We start from the raw sequence: 22,192 nt of genomic DNA, 5'->3' as shown, positions 1-22,192 counted from the left end.
CCAAAAGCAACACTGGATCCCAAAATTAACCTTATTCAAGCACTGAGTTTGCGAGTTGCCTCGCTATCAGCTAAAAGTAGGGAAAAAAATTAACTGACGTCTTTGGAGCGACTATTGCAAAGAGCTCTGACCCAGAAGCTGCCCCTCACCAGTGCTATTTACAGACCCGCGAGGTCGGGCCGGCTTTCGTCCAGATTCGGTGGGAGAGTCGAAGTGCGATGCTGGCTGGCTTCTGGCAGAAAGTGAGTTATCTGCAGCGGAAAATGTTCCTAAAGGGAGCCTCCGAGAGAAGCCGTGCAGCCCAGGTTTGGGCGTGGAGGGAGAGTCGACTGAAGCCGCACCTCAGCCCACAAGGTCTCTAAAGCACAATTCAAACGGTCACCCTGCTGGCAAGGGAACGCAGCGCTGTGACGAGGAACCCTTTACAGGCCAGTAAAAGGCAAACGTAACCGCGGACGTACTCAGTAATCTAGACACAGGCAGGAGACCGATTGTCAAAGTAGAGCCCGCGAAAGGGGCGGGGCAGAGTAGTCTTTCACCGCGCTTGCGCAGAAAGTCGGTTTTCAGGGCCAGCCCAGGAGGAGGCCGAGAGCCGAGGAGGCCGAGAGCCGGGAAGGCCGAGCACCTGGGTGGGGGCGGCCCACTGCGTGCGCAGGCGCACTCACCAACCTCCGGCTGCTTTGAACGCCCATTCTCAGCGGTCCTCGGGGCGGGATCTAGGGGGTGGAACTAAATGCAGACGGAAGGACCGCCTCTCGCTCTCTGCTCGCTGCTGCAGCTCCGCCACCGATTTTGATCTACGGAAATCATGTTACCCAATACAGGGTAAGGGGATGGGGTCGCTGGGGGGTCGGGGGGGGAAGACCGGGCCGGGTGGTGTGAGCCAGCGTGGATGGTCTAAGGGGCCCGGCCGCGGTGGGAGGGTTAATGAAGCTCCCCCACGCTGGACGCAATGTTCCTAGAACTACGGTAATGCGTGAAAAGTATCCCAAAGTTGTGTCCGTCAGGGTGACGGCCGTATAAAAACCTCTTCCGCAGGTAAAGGATCCAGAGTAGGTTACTCCGCCGCCCGTACGGCCTGCCCCATCTTGGGTTGAACAGTAGCTGCGTGTCTTGCTGAAGTCACGCAAGTTCTAGGTGAAAGGTCACTGGAACACTTGTGCGCCTCATGAATGTTCTGAACACTCTTGTTCACCACCTGTGCACCTCCTGTTCTGAACACTCATTCTGGGATAAAATAATGGCATATTTAAAATGATTTTCAAATTAATAACAAAACTAACCTTGAAATATAGGTATTTGTGTGGGGGGGACTTTTTTTCACTTTAAAAAGATTTTTAAATGTGGTAAAGTACACAACAAAATTTGCCATCTTAACCATTTTTAAGTGTAATATAATTCAGTAGTGTTAGGTATATTCACACTGTTGTGCAACCAATCTTTAGAACTTTTCAACTTAGAAAACTCAGGCTATGCCTGTTAAACAACTCTTTTCCCCTTTCCTCCAGCGCCTGGCAATCACCGTTGTACTTTGCTTATGTTAAGTATGGATGTACTGAGCTGAGTGGCATGTCCAATATGTAATTTGCTTGAAACATACAGGCCCACGGCCAATCGATTTAAACAGCTCAAACTTTTGGGTGTCACTTAAAACTGATTTTTGTCATCCTTAACTTCCAGTCCTGCTGCTCTCTGGTATTTTTTCCAAAGATATTATGTGCATTTATAAATATATTTGTTTATCACCCTGAACACACACCACATCTAAAATTTTTTAATTCATTGGAGTGGCATTGGCTAATAAGATTATGTAAATTTCAAGTGTGCTGTTCTATAATACATCCTCTGTGTATCGCATTGCACACACTACTTTTAATGGTAGCAAACTCTCTTCTGGGCCTTGCTATTTTTACCTAATATGTCTTAGGACACATATATTAAGTACATGTAGTCCTTCTTCCCTTTTAATGGTTACATAATAGTCTACTGATATACCATAATTTTTTAACCAGTTCCCTACCATTGGATACCAGATCATTTCTAATTTTTTTGTTACTCCATCTTTGCTGCAACGATTATCCATGTATTCATCTGTTTCCACATATTTGAATGCATTTATATGACAAATACCTCGACGTGAGGCTGCTGGACCAAAGAGTATATACACTTTAAATTTTGATAGCTAATACTAATAGCCCTCCAAAAGATTGCACATTCACAAGAGTGAATGAGCTTTCCTAATCCACCATGTTGGCCAACAACAAAATGTTTGATAATAAAAACGAGGGAGGTGTTACTGGTGTCTAATGGATAGAGTCCAGGGATGCTGATAAGCACTTTTTAATGTCAGTAGTGCAGAGATTGAGAAATTCTGGTTTAAAGCCATTTTTGTATCTTTCCCTTTACTTGTCTTACACAGTAAGTGTTTTGATCTCTGAGAGCGCTATTTTTAAAAATTTGTTCTGTCATATGCGTCACAAATGTTTTTCTCAGTATTTTTTACTGTGTCTTTGACTACATTTATCATGCAGATAGGTGTTTTTATTGAATCAGAATTAGTCTTTTTTAAGGCTTTTGTGTTTTTCTGCAAACCTATAAGGCCATCTTAAAGCAAGATTTTTTTTTTAACGGTAAGTATTCATCTACTATTTTTATGTTTGGGGGGGTTTCTATGGCTCTCAGATTTTTCATCCACTTGAAATGAAATGCTATTTTGCATAGTCATTTGGCATAGGAAGCGAGTTATGAAGCCCACTTCATTTTGATTCAGGTTGTACAGTTGTCCCAGAACCGTTGACTCATTACTTTTTCCTTTCTATTAGAAATTCCACCTCTATCTTATACTGAATACTTGTATGCATAGAGGTCTGATTCTTGTTTTTTTTAATTATATTACTTTAATCTGTCTTTACATGCACCAATACCAAGCCATTTTAAATACTGTAGTTTTATAAAAATGTTTTAATATCTTAGAAGGCTAGTTCCTGCCTCATTCAAAATTTTTTTTCCAGAATTTTCCTGGTTATTTTTGGATGTTTGTTTTTCAGACTGAACTTTAGAATAGCTTGTATAGTTTTTTTACAGTGATTTTTTCTTTAAAAATATTTTCAGATTTTATCACCATTATTCTGATTTTCAGGTGTCAGAGAATTTTGGTAAATTGTAGTGTAGCTTATCTCTACATTAGCAAGTTGTAGCCATCTATGTACTGAGGGATTTCCCTCTCTCCCTCCCTCCCTTCCTTCCTTCCATCTTATGTACTGATGATCCCCTGCCAACCCCTAGGTTCTAATAGTTTAGAGCTAGAGGAGTTCCTTAGTAGTGGAGACCCAGAGTTCAGGTTAAGAGAAGATGCTTTTGCCTTTCTTTCAGCAATGCCTGAGACTCTGAATGAGGAGGAAGGTGGCCTTTATTCTACTGGGAATCAATGTAGCTAGACTGGAGGCAGAGAAAGGGCTTTTTAAGCAATAATTGGGACATGATAAACTTTGAATATGAGTAGGTACTGAATTACATAGAGCAATTATTATTAATTTTTTTAGCTGTAATAACGACATTGCTATGTGAAAGTTAAAGATGTATATTTATAGATGAAATTATATGACCTCTGAGATTTTCTTTCCGATAATCACACAAAATTTTGGTAATTGTTGAATTGTTAAACATGGGAGCTTAATATACTATTTTCTATATTTTTAAATATATTAGAAACTTTCATAATAAAATTTTAATGGCATCCTTAAATTTTTTTCTCACTGATTATTTATTAGTTGTAAGGGAAAACAGTAATTATACAGTGGAGCGATACTAACATGAGTGGATGATCAAAATTAATATCACCATAAATACAGATGTACATTGTGTGCTTCCAGGTGTGATACACTATGGACACTGTATTTCATGTTCTGGCTGGGAATAAATAGCCTGAATCTATCAGGAGGACCTAACAGCTGAATCCAAAGTGGGAAGCATTCATTTTTAAAAATGAGTGGCACTATATTCTTTAAAAAGTCAATACGTGTCATAAAGGATAAGAGAGGTTGCTATAATGTTCTGGATTAAAGAAGACTGAAGAGATATGACAGCTAAATGTACTATCTGATTCTAAACTGGATCTTTTACTGGAGGGCAAAAATTACTCTAATGAGAATTATTGCATCCATTCACAAAATTGAAATATTGGCAGTATGGTAAATAAAAGTAGGGTTGTATCAATGTTACAGTTACTGAAGTTAATAATCCTACAGTGGTTATGTAAAGTAACAGGCCATGACATGACATGTTCAACTTACATTTAAGTAGTTCCAAAAAAATAAGATATACAGAAAGAGAAAGGTAGAGAATGAGCATAAGTGCTAAAGCAGTGGGATAAAATGTTACCAATATATGAATCTGGGCAACAGATATATGTGTTTTCTTTGTACTATTCTTATTCTTGCAACTTAGAAATTATTTACTTGGGCGCGAAATGGGGACAACTGTAATTGCACAATAAAAAAGGGAAAAAATTATTTACAAATAAAAAGTTAAAAAGAATGATGTACCTGGGAATAAAGCCAGCAAAAGATGTATAATACCTTTCTGTAGAAACTTTTACAATTCATTGAAAGACTAAAAAATAGAACATGATACCATGTTCATGGATCAGAGCACTCAGTGTCTAAACATGTCAGTTATTTCCAAATTAAATTATATATTCGACACAATTCACATAAAAATTCCAACTGATTTTGCTTATGCAATTAGCTAAGCTGATTCTAAAATATATGTGGAAAAGTGAAGGTTCAAGTATAGCCGAGAAACTCTTAAAGAAGAACAAATTGGAGGTGTTTGCCTCCAATTAGAACATTTAGACCCAGGGTTCTAAATGTTCTAAATGGCATCTCACCCTGCAGGTCCTCTCCCACATGGCCTCTCATCATGTAGTCATATGTCCCTGTTCTTTTAAATGTGGCATCTGGCTTCTGGTAGAGACAAAGTGGAAGCTGTCAGTCATCTATAGCGTGAAATCCCAGAATATTACTTCCATCACATTCTGTTTCTCAAAAAAAAAGGTCATAAGGCTAAACCAGACTCAAGGGGAGGGAGAAAATATGCTGCTGTGATGGAAGGAATGCCAAAGAATTTATGGCCATGTTTAATCTACAATGATGTCCTTTAATCCAGCAGTTTCACCAATAAATGTGTATGCCCTAGAGAAACTTGCACAAGTGACTGGAAGAAGTGTGCAAGAATATATATCGCACTGTTCTTCATAACGCAGAAAAAACTGGAAACCGTCCCCAAAGTCCATAAATGGTAGAATGAATAAATAATTTATAGCATATTCATATATGAAACATTATACATTAATTAAAATAAGTGTAGCTATTTGTACCAACATGATTAAATCTCCAGTGTTTTGTGAAAGAAGCAAATCATAGGATAACAGTTACTATATGAATCTACTCTAGAAAGTTCAAAGTTAGGCAAAAGTCAATCAATGTAATTTCTAGACTGTGATTAAGCAAAATTTTTCTATAAAGGGCCAGTTAGGAAATATTTTAGGCTTTGTGGGCAAGAGGCAAAAATGGAGCTATTATGTGGGTGCAAGATGTATATATATGAGATATATGTGTATATCAAGAGAAAACCAATTTCCACAGTGTTTTTTATTGGTGAAATTCAAAATAATTGAGTATAATAGTTCTTTGTAATACAGATCTACTAATCGGAAAAATGAAATTCTTTTTGGAGCGAAGGGGGAGAGTATAGTAGTTTCCTAGGGAAGCCATAACAAAGTACCACAAAGTACTTTGAGTGTCTTAAAACAGAAATTAATTCTCTCACAGTTCTGAAGGCCAGAAGTCTGAAATCAGGGAATCATCAGGGCTATGGACCTTCTGAAATTCTGGGTAGATTCCTTCCATGCCTCCTCCTACCTTCTTGTGGTTGTTGGCAATCCTTGGTATTCTTAGCTTGCCACTGTATTGCTCCAATCTCTGCATCCGTGATCACATGGTATTCTCCCTGCTTGTCTGTCTTTACATAATTTTCATAATTCTCCTCTTATGAGAAGACACCAGTCATGTTGGACTAAGGGGACACCCTACTCTGGTATGACCTCATCTATACTAATTATATCTGCAATAACTCTAGTTTCCAAGTAAGGTCACATTCTGACATACTGGAGGTTAGGACTTTTAATATATCCTTTTGATTGATACAATTCAATCCATACCAGAGAGATAATGTTTTACTTACTTGAGGTTCAAATTAGTGTTCCCTAGCATCAAATTGATCATACATGTTCATCTGTAAGAAGCATTCTTAGCTCTAGGACTATACTCAAATGGATGGTCAAATTTGGCTGCTGGCTTAAATGTAGATTTGTAGGTATTAGGAATAATCTTTAAAAAACCAAGGGTATGCATAATAATATTTAAAGTAGTTATTACTTCACTGTGCAAAAACTTTAATTTGATGTAGTCCCGTTTGTTTATTTTTGCTTTGAAACCACCAATGAAATTAAAAGGCAACCTACCAAGTGGGAGACGATATTTGCAAATGATATATTCAATAAGGGGTTAATATCCAAAATGTATAAAGAACTTATACAACTCAACATCAAAAAAAAATATTTGATTAAAAAATGGGCAGAGGACCTAAAGAGACATTTCTCTAAAGAGGACATACAAATGGACCACAGACACATAAAAAGATGCCCAACATCACTAGTCATTAGGGAGATACAAATCAAAACCACAGTGAGATTTCACCGCACAATTGTCAAAATGGCTGTTATCAAAAAAGCAACAAATAACAAGTATTAATAAGGATGTGGAGAAAAGGAAACTCTTGTACAGTGTTGGTAGGGTTGTAAATTGGTGCAGTCACTATGGAAAATAGTATGGAGGTTACTTAAATTAAAAATAGAACTACCAAATGATCCGGCTATACTGCTTATAGGTATATATCCAAAGAAAATGAAAACACTAATTTAAAAAGATACATACATTGCAGCATTATTTACAATAGATAAAATATGCAAACAACCTAGATGTCCGTTCAACAGATGAATGGGTAAAGAAGCTATGATATACATAATGGAATATTAGTCAGCCACAAAAATGTTGAAATCTTACCATTTGTGACAACATGGCTGGGCCTAGGGAATATATACTAGGTAAATAAGACTGTGAAAAACAAATACTGCCTGATTCATTTATATGTGGAATCTAAAATGCAAGGACACAACAAAACAGAAACAGACTGATAGATAACATCACCTGCCAGAGGGAAGGGGGTTGTGTAGGAGAATAAGAGAAAAAGATAAGGGGATTAAGAAGTACAAACTTACAGTTATAAAATAAGTCACAGTGATGTAATGTACAGTGTAGGGAATATAGTTAATAATACCACAATAACTTTGTATGATGACAGATGGTTACTAGACTTAATGGTGATCACTTCATAAGCTATATAAATATCGAATCACCGTTATATACCCAAAACTAATATAATACGTCTATTATACTTTAATAAAAAATAATAAAAATAGCCCTGACTGATGTGGCTCAGTGGATTGAGTGCTGGCCTGCAAACCAAAGGGTCGCTGGTTTGATTCCCAGTCAGGGCACAAGCCTGGGTTGCAACCCAGGTCCTCAGTTGGCGGCGTGCAAGAGGCAACTGATTGATGTGTCTCTCACACGTTGATGTTTCTCTCTCTCTTTCTTCCTCCCCTCCTCTCTCTCTAAAAATAAAAAAAATATTTTTAAAATAATAAGAATATATTAGTTGTTACCTTGTTCGGGTTGCGGGGAGGAAGAAGGAGGATAAAGTTAGGAATAGACGGGGAGCTTCAGGGGTATTGGTGATGTTTTATTTTTATTTCTTGATATTCATTTTATTTTGTTCTTTATATACTTCAGTGTATATACTTTTTTGTATGTTTACTATATTTCACTAAAAATAGTTGCCTCCTGTTTCTTCCTCACTTCTCTACTCCTTCTTAGCAAACTGGTTAATCCCGCTGCCTCTGATCACTTCTGGAGTATAATCCTCCAGATCTTGGCAGAACTTTAAGTTCTTTTTGTTAACAGGCCTGCTTATCTATTAATATTACCCCTGTCTCTGGTTATTGTTCCCTTTTCTCTTTGTCATTGTCACTTTTTCTGTTATCTCTTCGTTCTTCTTAAACATGCTTTCTTATTTGCCTTTAGAAAGTAAATAAGAAAGTGGGTTTCCCTCTCTGTCATCTGACCTTGTTTTTAGATGTTTTCTTCTCACCTAACAACTAAGTACAAAGTTTAAAATTAAGGTGGATGGATGTAGAAAGTGAACTTTCCTCAGTACTTTTGGATCAGAGAATCTTTTTGATCAATACCCTGGGCACTTTGTTAGCCTTCTAGGTTTGTTTATCAGCTTTATAGAGTTGTATTTCACATACCACACAATTCACCCATTTAAAGTGTACAATTCAGTGACTATTAGTATATTCACACAGCTGTGTAACCATCACCGTAATCAGTTTTGAAAAATTGATTTTTTAAAATGAACTTTGAAAAATTGATTTTTTAAAATCAATTTTATCACCCTCCACCCCTTAGCTGTCAGCCCCCAACACTTCCCAGCCCCAGCTCTAGGTAACTACTAATCTTCGTGTCTCTATAGATTTGTTTATTCTGGACACATCATGTAAGTGGAATCATACAATTGTGGTCCTTTGTGACTGGCTTTTTTCACTTAGTGTAATGCTCTCAAGGTTCCTCCACATTGCAGCATAGATCAGTACTTCACTTAGTTTTATTGCTGAATATATTCCACTCTAGGGACACACCACATGTTATATATCCATCTATCAGTTGATTGACATTTACATTGTTTCTCCTCTGGCTGTTATGAACAATGATGGACATCGACTGAACAATTATTTGCTTTTAGGTTATTTCTTTTAAATGGTATGTATTCGTTGTGGGAAATTTGAGAAATGCCAAAGAATATGAAAAATATGGTAGCCCTCGCTGGTGTGGCTCAGTTGGTTGGGGAGTTGTCCTGTAAACCAAAAGGTCATGGGTTCAATTCCTGGTCAGGGCACCAGGTTGTGGGTTTGGTCCCTGGTTAGGGCATGTATGAGAGACAACCGATCGATGCTTCTCTCTCGCATTGATCTTCCTCTCCCTCTCTCTCTTCCTCCCTTCCCTCTATCTAAAATTAATAAGCATGTCCTTGAATGAGGATTAAAAAAAAGATAAAATTTATTCATAATCCTACCACTTGAAAATAAGCTTCATTAACACTTTTTTTTGGAAAATAATACATGTTTATGTAGTTTATTAACTTCTCATTTCCCTTTAAGATTTACTTACCATTTGAGTAGATTTTGTTTGCCAAATCTCTATAAGACTGGCCAGTGGCAGTTGTAATAAGTAATTTATAAATCATGTGCAGTGGGAGTACAGTAGAGTTATTAGCTAATGAGATGGGGAAGGAGGAGGATTTAGAGAAGGTTTCACAGAGGAGGAAACATATTGCAGAAATATGCATATGTTTCTTACACTGGTAAGTAAATAAAACATTGAGGTATCTAATTAGGTCACATTTCTTCTGTTGTAGGAAGCTAGCAGGATGTACACTTTTTATCACAGGCGCAAGCCGTGGTATTGGCAAAGCTATTGCATTGAAAGCAGCAAAGGATGGAGCAAATGTCGTCATTGCTGCAAAGACCAGTCAAGTACATCCCAAACTTCCAGGCACTATCTATACTGCTGCTGAAGAAAGTGAGTGAATGTGACAATGCCATTTCATGAAATGTCCTCACCGTGATTTCACTACATAGAGAATTTGCTGGAGAGTTTAATTATAGGTATTTGAAAGCTACCCTAAAAATAATTTTACCTGCTTAAAGTATTTTGTCACCTGAGGCAGTGATTGTAAACTATTTTTCTCCCCCAGCACTTTACAGTGATATGAAAGACTTCCATTAAAAATCATGCCTCATGAGGGCAGTGGTTCTTAGATCTGAGCAGAGCATGGCAGGGTGGAAATAAAGAAAAATGTGAGAGGTGGATGATGTCAGCACTCTGAAAAAGCTCTCCATGTTTTTATTCTCTATACCACTTGCTAGTCATTTTAACACTTTCACTTCACAAATCATTATTGAGTGCTTATATTCAAGGCATTGTGCCAAGCACAGTACCTGGAGGGAGAGCTCAAAAATTCAACTCAGTTGAGATTGCTGGTTTCGTTAGTTATGTTAATAGCATTGTGGTGATGTTAGGGGAATACCTATGAAGTATTGATGAGTGAAGTGATGTCTGAGATTTGTTTTAAAATATACCAGTGAAAAACAAAACGGGGTTGGACATAGATAAATTAAACTGGCTACACATTAACAATCATCAAAGATAGGCAATAGATTTGTGGTAGTTCATTATACTGTTTTATGTATTTTTTAAAATTTTTAAACAAAGTTTTTAAAAATTACCTTCCTTTTTTTTGCTTTTTAATAGAATTTTAAAATTTCCCATTGTTTTTAATGGAACTGGTCTACCTAATCTGAAGCTGGATTTGGATTAGCCAATCTGTCCTACTACAGAGTAGAGTCAGTGGTAGTTGTAAGACACATTTATTTATATTGGTTTTCTGAAAATAGGATACTTATTTCTTTGACTCTTACATCAGAATGAAAAGTTTACTATTTGCATGCTTTAATGCTCTTTTTGTTTGTTTATCCATTGTAGTCGAATCTGCTGGAGGAAAGGCCTTACCATGTATTGTTGATGTGAGAGATGAACTGCAAATCAGTAATGCAGTGGAGAAAGCAGTTGAGAAATTTGGAGGTAGTGCCTTAATTCTGAAATGATTATTGACTGTTCATAAAATATAGGTGTAACTATAATTTTAATTAAATTATTTTTCAATTTTTCTGAGTCTCTGGTGTATAACCAGACGAGTATCGTTCATATAGAAATGTAGCTTAAAACCATTTGATGAATATTTTTGATTTTGTAAGAATTGTTTTGAATAATATAACAAGTCTACCATCTAATATAAAGTTAGTCCCTTGACAATTACATCTAACCAAAACTAGTTCCCCAGATACCTTTTTTTTTTTTTTTTTGGCCACTCTTCAATTTATATAACTGTATGTTACATATTGCAGGGGGACTATATAGAAGGTGTAGGAATAATTGTTATTCTGGATTAATTTTATATTATGAATGAGTTACCAAAACAAACTTGATCTACTCTGATGATTTGCCTAGAATTGAAACTCTGGATCTTTTCTCTTTTCCCAGCTCCCAAGACCAGAAAGGAGCTCTTCTTTCATTTAATAAGGGCCTTAGAAGGGAGGGAGACCTGTGTGCTTGGAAGGAGGGCAGGCCTTGTCAAGATGCTAGAGAGAAGGGGAAACTTTAAGGAAGTTTAACCTAAGGTCTTGGAGACAAGAAAGAATGACCAGGAAGTAAGAGAACAGACAAGAATGGAAACTACAAAGCCTCCTTGTAATTTCACATAGAGCTCTGGTGATTGGCTGTCTCCATGGTACCAAGAAAAATCATTTTGGTGTTTTTGACATCACTACTGAGTCTCATGTTGGTATATTGGTTAGTCATTTTCTCTGAAAGAAGTATTTATGAACCAATAGAGTTCAACTATACAGAATAATATTTTTTATTTTTTGTCATAAAGTTTGAATTATATTAATAGGAACTTGATTATTTGAAAACAGGAATTGATATCTTGGTGAATAATGCCAGTGCTATTAGCTTGACCAACACATTGGACACACCTACGAAGAAGGTGGATTTGATGATGAACGTTAACACCAGAGGCACCTACCTTACGTAAGTTACAGAGTTGTTGGGGAAAATGTAATGTTTGCTTAGAGAACTAGTAGTAAACAGATTTGAATCAGATTAGCAATACAGTTTAAAATCTAGTCAATCCTTATAAAGGCCTAAAAATGCTCCAAGTTAGTAGATAATATTTTAAATGAATAGTTTTTATTCAGAGCTCCTTTTCTCTGTGAATCTAAGAAGTATTAAAGTATAGCTCAAGCATTTTCAAACATTTGCATAAAGTAACGCACGTAAATCAAGTCCTCTGATTACTCAAGGCAGCAAATAGACACTCCTTCCTTTGAAAAACATTTGGGTTTTTGTTATATAAATAACAGGAAACTCATTATACATCACATTTTAATGTAGCTGACGAAAGGCTAATGCTATCTTGGGCAGTATCAGGGGAAATACTGAATATAGAATGAAAGTAAATGTGGTCCTGATCTCTGCTGGATTGATCAGACAGTCCATCTTGTTTATTTGTCCATTTATCTGTTTATTTCCCTTCAGATCTTACCATTTTTCATGTGCACATAAGGATGGATCAGCATAGAACTTGCTTGTCTGCCTTATATGTATCTGTCTTACATGTATATATAGAACAGGTGGCTAGGACCTTGGGCTTCAGAGTCAGACCCCTTTGAGTAGGATTCAAGATCCCACCCTTCATGATTTGCTATCTGATAACTGTAATTAAACCTCTTTATAGATTCTGTTTCCTCATTTGTAAAGTGGGGATGATTAAGTATGGCCTAGGCTTGGTCATGAGAGTTAAGTATAAAATTTGTTCTGAACTTTGCCCTCAGACATGTTTTATTGGGTCTGCAAAACTTGGCTCTGGCAATGTTAAAAATTTGTTTTTATGATTATCTACATTTAAAAATTCACTAGTTTCCTGCATGAATAAAAGCAGGAGATTTAAACAAAACCCCAGCCTTCTGGCTTTTCTTGAAAAGCTGGCCACATAGAGACAGTATTCCCACGTGGCAATAGCTGCTATAGCAGAGAAGCAGAATATCAACTGCCTCATTAGATGGAGCATGAGCTCCGTTGTGTTCCAGATGCTGAAGACAGACTAAAAATTTGCCATTTATTATTATGTTTGCACTGTTGTTTTTCTTATATTAAAGACGAAAGTAAAATATTTCTCACACCCACTTCTCTTACCTGAAGTGGGGAAATGAGACATAGGCCAAGAGGGCCATATGTTCAAGTAAAATGAGTGAGAGCCTACTGCTTTGTAGATGGGGCATGCTTCTATAAATTCAATATGTAAAGTATATCTCTACTGAATAGAAAACATAGTGAATCCAACCGTAATAAGAACTATAGCAAGCATATAGAAAAGATAGTGATGAAAAACTTAAATGTACAAGGAAAAAGACTCCCATTTCAATAGGGTTTGTGTTTGTTTTCAAATAAAGTAAGCAGTGCTGCTGTGTATGCAGTTATGTATTACATGAAGAATTGATCTAGGCATCATAATCTTTCACGGCTGGTAACTTTGTGGAATAATTTTGATTGAATAGAAACACTTATTTGAACAAGTGTTTAAAAATATAAATCTAACCAGGAATACTATTGCTCAGTATATTGAATTAAAGTTTAAAAAGACATGATTTGTGAAAAAGTTAAGTCCTATGTGGCAGTTTCTATTGTAGATGATGATGCCACAGATAGAAATATTCCACCCACTTAGTTATATTTATTTAATGTCAGGAGAATTTTGATACGATTTTAAAAATTTAATCATAGGTATCATGACATGAACATCATGAAATGGCTTGTTAGTATTGTGAAATACCTTAGGAGGTTTAATGTGAGATTTGTCAAAAGTAGTAATCATAACTATAGGCACTGCTGCTGTAATAGTCAGTGTTAACTTTATACTTATTAAAAACTTAACTATTTCAGAAATGTTTCACAGAGGTGCAGCAATTGTTCATTCTTTCGTTCACTAGATACAAAGATACAAAAAGTGTCTTGCTAAAAAGTAAAAAATGGACTGTTATGAATTCTGCCTCCTAAGTACACACCTTGGTGGTTTGAAACACAGTTACTTACATTGAATACAAATATGATTGTCTGCTGTATGACGAGATTGTGTAAACATACTGTATTATTGAAGAAATTGACTCTTTTTGCCACTCAAGAGAAAATTCCCAATTCAGCTCCCAAACAAAGATTGTGTCAAAGACTTGGCCTTTTTAGCTGACATGACTTTTAGTAAACACAAATATGTGATTCTCCTTGTTCATTCCTTGTGAAATTATGTCTTTGGAAGACCCATTTGGCAAGAACAATCTGGACCCTTATCTATACTGAGGTCATTTTCCAAAAATTAAAATGATAGCCTAAAATACATTTCTACAGTTGTAGATTTGAAATTTCAGTTTAAAACAAAAACATGATTTCAAACTATAAGGAACTTACCTTGTTCACTTCTCTTTCTCCATGAATCCTATTTGTATAGTTAAAGAACTGCAAATGGAGTATATAAGCTATAGGACACTAAAAACTAAATAGGAATATGTTGGAAAAACAGATCTACAAATACCTTGGGAATAGATAGCCTAAAACAAAAACCCCTTTTAAAAACAAAGATTCTGTTTACTGTTGAAACTTCCTACATTTATGAACAGCTATTTTTAAAATAAAACTAAATATTGTTCCTGGTTAAAGGCTTATTGAAATGCCAAATGAAAAACTTGACATTAACCTTTGGACCAAAGAAAAGGTGCAAGGTTGTTGGTCTTATGAAAGGTCTAAGTTATAAACGAGAAATTCATAATGAAACATTTCCATTTTAATTTTCGTTTTGTTTTTATTTGGTGACACTCATTTATTCACGTAAGATAATTACAGATTGTTTCATCAGGGAAGCTTGAGAAGCATCCCGAGGGGAAAATGTGGGGGTAAGGCCCGAAGAACTGACCTATTTGGAGGTTTTAGCAAGAACCTGGAGTGGTTTCCTGATTCCTGTTGCCCAGGGACCCTAGGGCCTGGTGACTTGTGTTTTAGTAGTTTAGGGGGCTGGAAGACAGAGGTGAGGTAGAAGGTAGGCCCTTAATTTTTATTTTTCAGTTTTAATTAAATATATAATCTCCAGTAGTACATGTGCTTGTATCATGTTAGATGCTTATGGAAATTCAGTAATAAAGTTTGTATTTCTGAACAGTTGATTTTTCCTATACCCAGCTCACTTTACTTATTGACTCAAGTACACTATAGGCCTTACCATAAGTTTTCAATAAGCTTAATTTATTAAGCTGAAGGTATCAGTATGTAAGCATGACAGTGAGTTTTCAATATAATATATAAGACAGGGCATATTAACTGTAGAAAAATGCACCTGATTTAGGATTTTTAATGGTGAGAGCCAGCAGGCAAAGTGTGTGTGTGTAGAAGGCTTTGTCTAGTAGATCAAAGGAGAACCTCATGCTTCTGATGTAAATAAAATGAGCTCTTTCCTTTGAATGTCAGATATGATCTTACTGCCTGGAATAAATTTGGTTTGTTTCCTAGTGATGTTTTGAGGTGCTTTTCACTGTCTTAATGACTGTCAGCTCTGATATTGTTTGTCCTTCTCCATCTCACCCCTGTGAAAGGGAAGCACCTTTGGAAAGGAATAATATATAAAAACCCCTTCAGTGACATTGATTGTATCTGGTTTATAAATTTGAAAATACATTGCTGATGGTAACAAGAATGTTGTACATTTGATAGTAAGAAAACTGACTTGAAAGAAGAATGGATAAGTTTAAAGTCCTAGAAGTTATTGAATGTAGAATAAAACTGAAAGCTATACAATTGTTAAGCTACACTATGTTAAGCATTAACATGTTATAGCTTAATAATGAAACGTTTTAAAATATTGGACTTGAGTCTCCCGTAAAATAAATTGCCTACCTTTATAAACAGTATTTTAAAAAAATAAAGCTAAATGTTGCTCCCAAAGTCATATTGCTTTCCATATTGGTGCAAATGGAATTTGGGGATGTATTAGGAGTTATGTTATTAAATTACAATTCCAGCATAGTAGAACTACCACACCTACTATAAGAGGAAATAAGTCAGGTTAAATAATACTGATAATAGCAGTTTATTTTATGTTTAGCATATGTACTGTTTTAAATATCTCATATATATCTCATTTTAAACCTTTGGTCAAATCTAAATGATGGCAGGTATTACCAACACTTACAAATGAGAAAACTGAGAAGTAGGATGGTGTATATTTTTCCCATGATCACACAAGGAAGGGAAAGAGGGAGGATTTAAACCCAGGTCTACCTGACTTGAATACCCATGTTCTTTACCATAGTAAAAGCTGTGCTGGCTGACAAGTACATTAACTGTTACTTAAAATGTGTGTGTGTGTGTGTGTGTGTTTGTGTGTTTGTGTCTGTTGGGGAGGAAGAATTTGGAAAAATGTAGTCGAGGATAACTTCAGTTGGATTTAGGGCTAATGTGACAAGGATTTTATTATTATCATCAAGCAGATTATGTTGTCAGGCCATTAAGCAAAGTTTCAAGGATGAAAATTAATTGTTTTACCTATGTTCATTCTAGAAGACTAAAAACAAAGCTACAAGAAGAGTAAAAAGTAGCCTACAGATTACTGAACAAATTCAGTTCTTTAGAAGTAGTTTAAAATACAACTTTAAAAAGTGAGGTAGTAGTTAGAAAGTTATTAATTTGGCTTGTGTTTTCTTTTGCTTTCAGATCTAAAGCATGTATTCCTCATTTGAAAAAGAGTAAAATTGCTCATATTCTCAATCTCAGCCCACCACTGAACCTAAATCCACTGTGGTTCAAACAGCACTGTGGTAAGTCATAGGTGGGGCAGATGGTATGTCATTTGTTTTGTATTAAGTCAGTGTATATGTTATCTAATCACAATTTACATATAGCACTTGGCATTATATTTTCTATGCAAAATCAGTAGTATTTTGGAAAGTAGATTCTTAATCTTTTGTCTGTAACTATAGAATTGAGGTATAATATATATTCAGTAAAATGCACAGATATTAGTGGTTCAGTTTGATGAGTTTTGACAAATGTATACACCTGTAAACCAACATCCTGATCAAGACATGCATTTCCATTATCCCAGAGAGATCCTTCAAGTCCCAGTGGGTGTATTTTATTGAATGTAACTTGTTCTTCAGTAAAGTTGGTTAAAAACTATCCATGAAATACTTAACCTTTCACAGCAAACTAATGATTTAAGGTGAGTATGTTCAATAACAAGATTTATGTACAAGTGCCTTGTTTAAAATAGTTGTATCAGAAACTTGGTTCACAGAGCAAAAGTGAAAGTTCTGTTTTCATTGATGAGGTTAAACGAGTTTGCAACCTTTAGTTATTTTACTAGTAGTAGTTTCTCTTTAAATGACCACTTTCATTCTTTAAAAGGTTAAAAAAAAACAAAAAAAAAACACCAGCTTAAGAAACAATAATGTAACTTACCTCAGTATTAAGGAAAATGAAAATTTATTACTGTCTCTTTTCTTTTGATAAAATATCAAATTTAAAAAATTAACTTTGGAGAACCACAGAAATGGACTAAATGGAAGTCCCACACTGTAGAAGTAAAGAAGAAAACACATCAAGATTAGTAGGCGTGGAACAGGCTGGTCCTACATCAACGTGTGGGGTATAAAAATCAGGAAGGATATCTAAGGAGTGAAGGGTCCAGCTTCATACCAGGCCCCCCAACCCAGGGTTCCAGTGCCAGGAAGATAATTCTCCATAACCTCTAGCTATAAAAACCAGCAGAGATTGAGGCTGTGGAAGACAGAAACTGCTGGAATCTCAGAAGTTCCTCTTAAAGAGCCCATGCACAGACTTACTTGGAGTCACTCCCTCTGAGCTCCAGTGCCAGGGCAGCAGATTGAAAGGTATCAGAAATATATGGGAGGAACTGAATTGTCTGGCATCAGGGTGAGAGCTGGGGGACGGCCTTCTCACAGGCAGAAGTGCTGGCAGAGACCATTTTTCCTTTTCTGAGCCCTTCCGCTACAGAGCCAGCAGGCAGGTGCCATATTTGAGACTCCCATCCACCCCATCCACCTACCTAACATTTTGCCCTGCACTCATGATTCCCTAAGGCCCTGTGCCACCCATCTTTCAGGCCCATCCAAGCTGTTTCCAGTGGCTTCAGATTTTCCTAAATACTCTCAGACAAGCAGCTTTTGGCTTCAGTGAGCCCCATACTTCTTGCTAAGTTGTCCCAAGCCTGGCACTAGCAGCAACTGGCCTTTGTTCACAGCTTGGCCTCTCCTAGGCACCTCCAAGCCCAGCACAAGAAGCAGCCATCTACAGATTGCTTTTTAGGTAATGCTGTTTGACCCGAGAAAGAACACATACAGTGGCTGTCCTTGGATATGCCAACAGCAGTCAAGGCTCAACTATAAGAAGAGAGTGTATATAGCCCATACAGTGAGTGCACTTTGAGAACCCAGCTTGGGTAATAGGGGAGGCTATGTCATTGGACCCTACATGACACATACTACAATAAGGCACTGTATCAAGCCTGGGAGGTGTAGTAGCTCTACCTAATATAAAAAATCAAACACAGGGAGGCTGCCAAAATGAGAAGACAAAGAAACATGCTCAAATGAAAGAACAAAACAAAACTCCAGGAAAAAAACTAAACAAAATGGAAATAAACAATCTCTCCGGTGCAGAGCTCAAAATCCTGGTTACAAGGATGTGCAAGGAACTTAGTGAGGACCTCAACAGCATAAGAAAGATCCAGTCACAAATAAAGGATACACTAATTGAAATAAAGAACAATTTATAGGGCAACAACAATAGAGTAGATGAAGCTGAGAATCAAATCAATGGTTTGGAACAAAAGGAAGCAAAAAATAACCAATCAGAACAACAAGAAGAAAGAATTTTAAAAAACCAGCTTAGCATAAGCAGTCTCTGGGACAACTTCAGGAAGTCCAATATTCACATTATAGAGGGGCCTGAAAGAGAAGAGAAGGAGCAAAAAAAAATGGAAATCTATTTGAAAAAATAATGAAAGACAACTTCCCTAATTTGGTGAAGGGAATAGACATGTAAGTCCAGGAAGCACAGAGAGCCCCAAACAAGATGGATGCAAAGAGACCCACTCCCAAGACACAGCATAATTAAAATGCCAATCGTTAAAGAATCTTAAAAGCAGCAAGAAAAAAGCAGTTAGTTACCTACAGGGGAGTTCCCATAAAACTGTCAGCTGATTTCTCAAAAGAAACTTTGCAGTTTCAGTTTGCAGGCTAGAAAGGATTTGCAAGAAATACTCAAAGTCATGAAAAACAGGGACCTACATCCAAGATTGTTTTGACCAGCAAAGATATCATTTAGAATCAAAGGGCACATAAAGAACTTCTCAGACAAGAAAAAATTCAAGGAGTTCATCATCACCATACCATTATTATATGAAATGTTAAAGGGACTTTAGATCAGAAGAAGATCAAAACTGTGACAATAAAATGGCAATAAATACATACCTGTCAACAATTGAATCTAAAAAACAAAATAAACAAGCAGAACAGAAACAGAATCATAGATACAGAAAATGTTTTGAGGGTTACCAGATGGGAGGGGAGTTGGGGATTATGAAGTACAAATTGGTAGTTACTGAATAGTCATGGGGATGTAAAGTATAGAATAGAGAATAGAATAGCCAAAGTACATATACAATATGCAGGACCCAAGTATATGGACAACAGTGTGAGGATTGCCTGAGGGAGTGGGCAGAGGCTGGGTAGGGGGACAAAAGGGGAAAATTTGGGACAACTGTAATAGCATAAACAATGAAATATAATTTTTGAAAAATTACATTTTTTATGTATTATTGAAGAATTCTAAAAATTTATCTGGAAGGAAATAGTAATGGAAAGAAATTATTTATATTTGCAAAGAAATTATCTGTATTTCTTAATTAAGTATTTTGTTTGTGGTTTCTTTCAGCTTATACCATTGCTAAGTATGGTATGTCTATGTGTGTGCTTGGAATGGCAGAAGAATTTAAAGGTGAAATTGCAGTCAATGCATTATGGCCTAAAACAGGTGTGTGCTTTCAAAAAAAATATTTTTTGTATTCTCATTTGTTCTGTTTTTTAAATTTCTGTAAGAGTTTATTTGAGTCAAACTGACAATATATGCTGGGGAGCAAGATCTCAAACGCTCTTGTCATTTATTGTTCACGACACTCTTAAGATACAGCTTGGGTGAGCAAGGTAGAGTACAAGTGAGTAGATTATCAAAGGTAACCTCAGACTTTGGGAAACAAGTTAAACTCTTTATTGTACATCTTCTAGCTTTGACTTGGGGCATAAGACTGACTCTTATGCAGATTTCTGCACTTGAAACACTGAACACTGGAATACTTGAAGAGATTCATTGAAGCCAACAGGAAGCCAACTGTGCATCCTCATCGTGTTCCCTTACTAAATTCTGTAGATTCTCATGCTTTTGTTTTCTCCTCATACACCCCAACAAATGCTTCTTTAATTTATAATATTTCTCTTGTCTTTTTCATTAAAAAAAAAAGCTGACTTATCTGTATTTTCACATGAATCTGAGTCCATACAGTGCCTAGACCTCCTTTACATGACAAAAGAACCTGTATATGGCGGGGTTTTGTATGCAGCTTTAGAATTCATGTGTGACAGAAACTGATGGCTTAGGAATATGCTGTGTAAAAATGAGGAAGACCCAGCAAAATTGACAGAAAGAGAAAGCTTGTTCTTCTTGTGGGTTCCTATTCTTCGCTTATATAGAATAACTAGGTTAAAGGATGAAAAAATCTTTTCTTCATATGTTTTTCCATATATTTAATAAATGATGCTTGTGAAAGCCACAAGTTTTTTCATCTTAAAAATAAATGGCAATCCTATGCTAGAAAAGTGTGTTTAATGATAAGGAGAATACATAGTGAGAACCACTTTTTCATTTAACTTTTTAAAAATGTAACAGAACCTCTATTACACTAACACAGAACTTAAACATCTAAGTTAGTGTGGCCCCATTCCAGGGGAGCTCCTTAGGGATCAATAATCGTGTTTCTGCTCCTGGAACCGTTGTGGTCACTCAGATATTTATTGCATGAATGAGTCATCATTCTGGATTCCTTTTGAAAGAATCTTTATATTCTTCACTACATTCCTTAAAACATACAGATGCCAACTGATATATTGTCCACTTATTTGAGGCTAGAGGGGTTTCTGGAAAGGTGACTTTTGCAAGTAATGTCCTTGCTGTCCTCCCTTTCCAACCAGCAACAAACTCGCCTGAGTGGAGCAGATGTTGCGGTGGGGGGCAGGCAGGACTTGGAAGGAATGAGAAAAGCATTGATTCTATAAGAAAAGCAAATGAGAAACTTGTGAAGGACTTGGTTCCCTTCCAGTCCAGAGGACAGGATGGGACCCGCACTGGAGAGAGAATAAATTCTCAGAAGTTCCTGGAAAGAGCTTCACCCATGGAGATCTGAGGACCTCAACAGGGTGATTCAGCAGGTTAGATAAGTATTTCCTACCTGTGAGGCTTGGGACAGTGAGGGGACTGGGGAGACTTGTTTAGGCTCCCCGGTGGATTCAGTGATTGGTATATCCGATATGTCACCTATCCATGGGGCAGAGGTTGCTGTGCTTGCCAGCACTTGAATGATCTAAGGGTGAATAGAGCAATAAGAAAAAAAAGTGCAGTCAATGTCCAACACAGAAAGAATAAGCAGTAGTTCTAGAGGAGAAGGTTTCAGTGAAATAAAACTGCTAAAAAAACAAAATAAAACAAAACAAAAAAAACCCACACAGAAAAAACCTTGATTAAATAAATATAGCTACTTAAGATATTGAATATAGCATGAAAAATAATTTCTGGAACTATACAGAGATATGTTTTGAATTATAGTAGTACAGTAGTTGAAGGATGGAATGGTCACTGTTAACACATGTATAAGTAGCTTGCAAGTTCAAATACAAGAGATATCTCAGAGCAAAAACACTCTGAAGAAAATGGAAAGAGATTTAGGGACCATCACATGCAAATATGAGGAATCCCAGGAAGAGGATAAAGAACAAATACAGGAGAAACAATAATAGAAGTAAAAATTGAACACAATCCCCTTGAGCTGAAGAAAGACTTTAGTGTGAGATTAAAAGTTTTACCAAGTTTAAGGCTGAATTTATGGGGGAGAAGAAATACCTGAGAGAATCTCAGAATTTCAAGGATAAAAAGAAAATCTTACAGGCTTTCAGAAATAATATGTTACTTATAAAGAAAAAAACATCAGGTTGCAGACTTACTGTCTACAACAAACTAGAAATCAGTGGAATAACATCTATAGATTACTGATAAGAAGGGACCTA

General features: G+C 36.4%; 1 protein-coding gene across 1 annotated transcript in view; it reads left to right on the top strand.

Annotated features, from left to right (window-relative positions):
* Window positions 1–647: 647 nt before the first annotated feature.
* HSDL2 (hydroxysteroid dehydrogenase like 2) overlaps window positions 648–22,192 on the top strand; it is a 60,269-nt gene continuing 38,724 nt past the window's right edge. Inside the window, exons 1-6 of the mRNA XM_054584517.1 lie at window positions 648–825; window positions 9,595–9,758; window positions 10,722–10,820; window positions 11,714–11,828; window positions 16,551–16,654; window positions 19,794–19,892. Coding sequence (XP_054440492.1) covers window positions 809–825; window positions 9,595–9,758; window positions 10,722–10,820; window positions 11,714–11,828; window positions 16,551–16,654; window positions 19,794–19,892 — 598 coding nt within the window. The 5' untranslated portion in view covers window positions 648–808. The remainder of the gene's footprint in view (window positions 826–9,594; window positions 9,759–10,721; window positions 10,821–11,713; window positions 11,829–16,550; window positions 16,655–19,793; window positions 19,893–22,192) is intronic.

This window comes from Pteronotus mesoamericanus, unplaced genomic scaffold, assembly GCF_021234165.1.
Source record: "Pteronotus mesoamericanus isolate MK-2021 breed Mesoamerican mustached bat unplaced genomic scaffold, CSHL_Meso_final contig_78, whole genome shotgun sequence".
NCBI classification, from domain to species: Eukaryota; Metazoa; Chordata; class Mammalia; order Chiroptera; family Mormoopidae; genus Pteronotus; species Pteronotus mesoamericanus.
The sequence above is the reverse complement of the archived record's forward strand: the minus strand, read 5'-3'. Positions and strand labels throughout refer to the sequence as shown.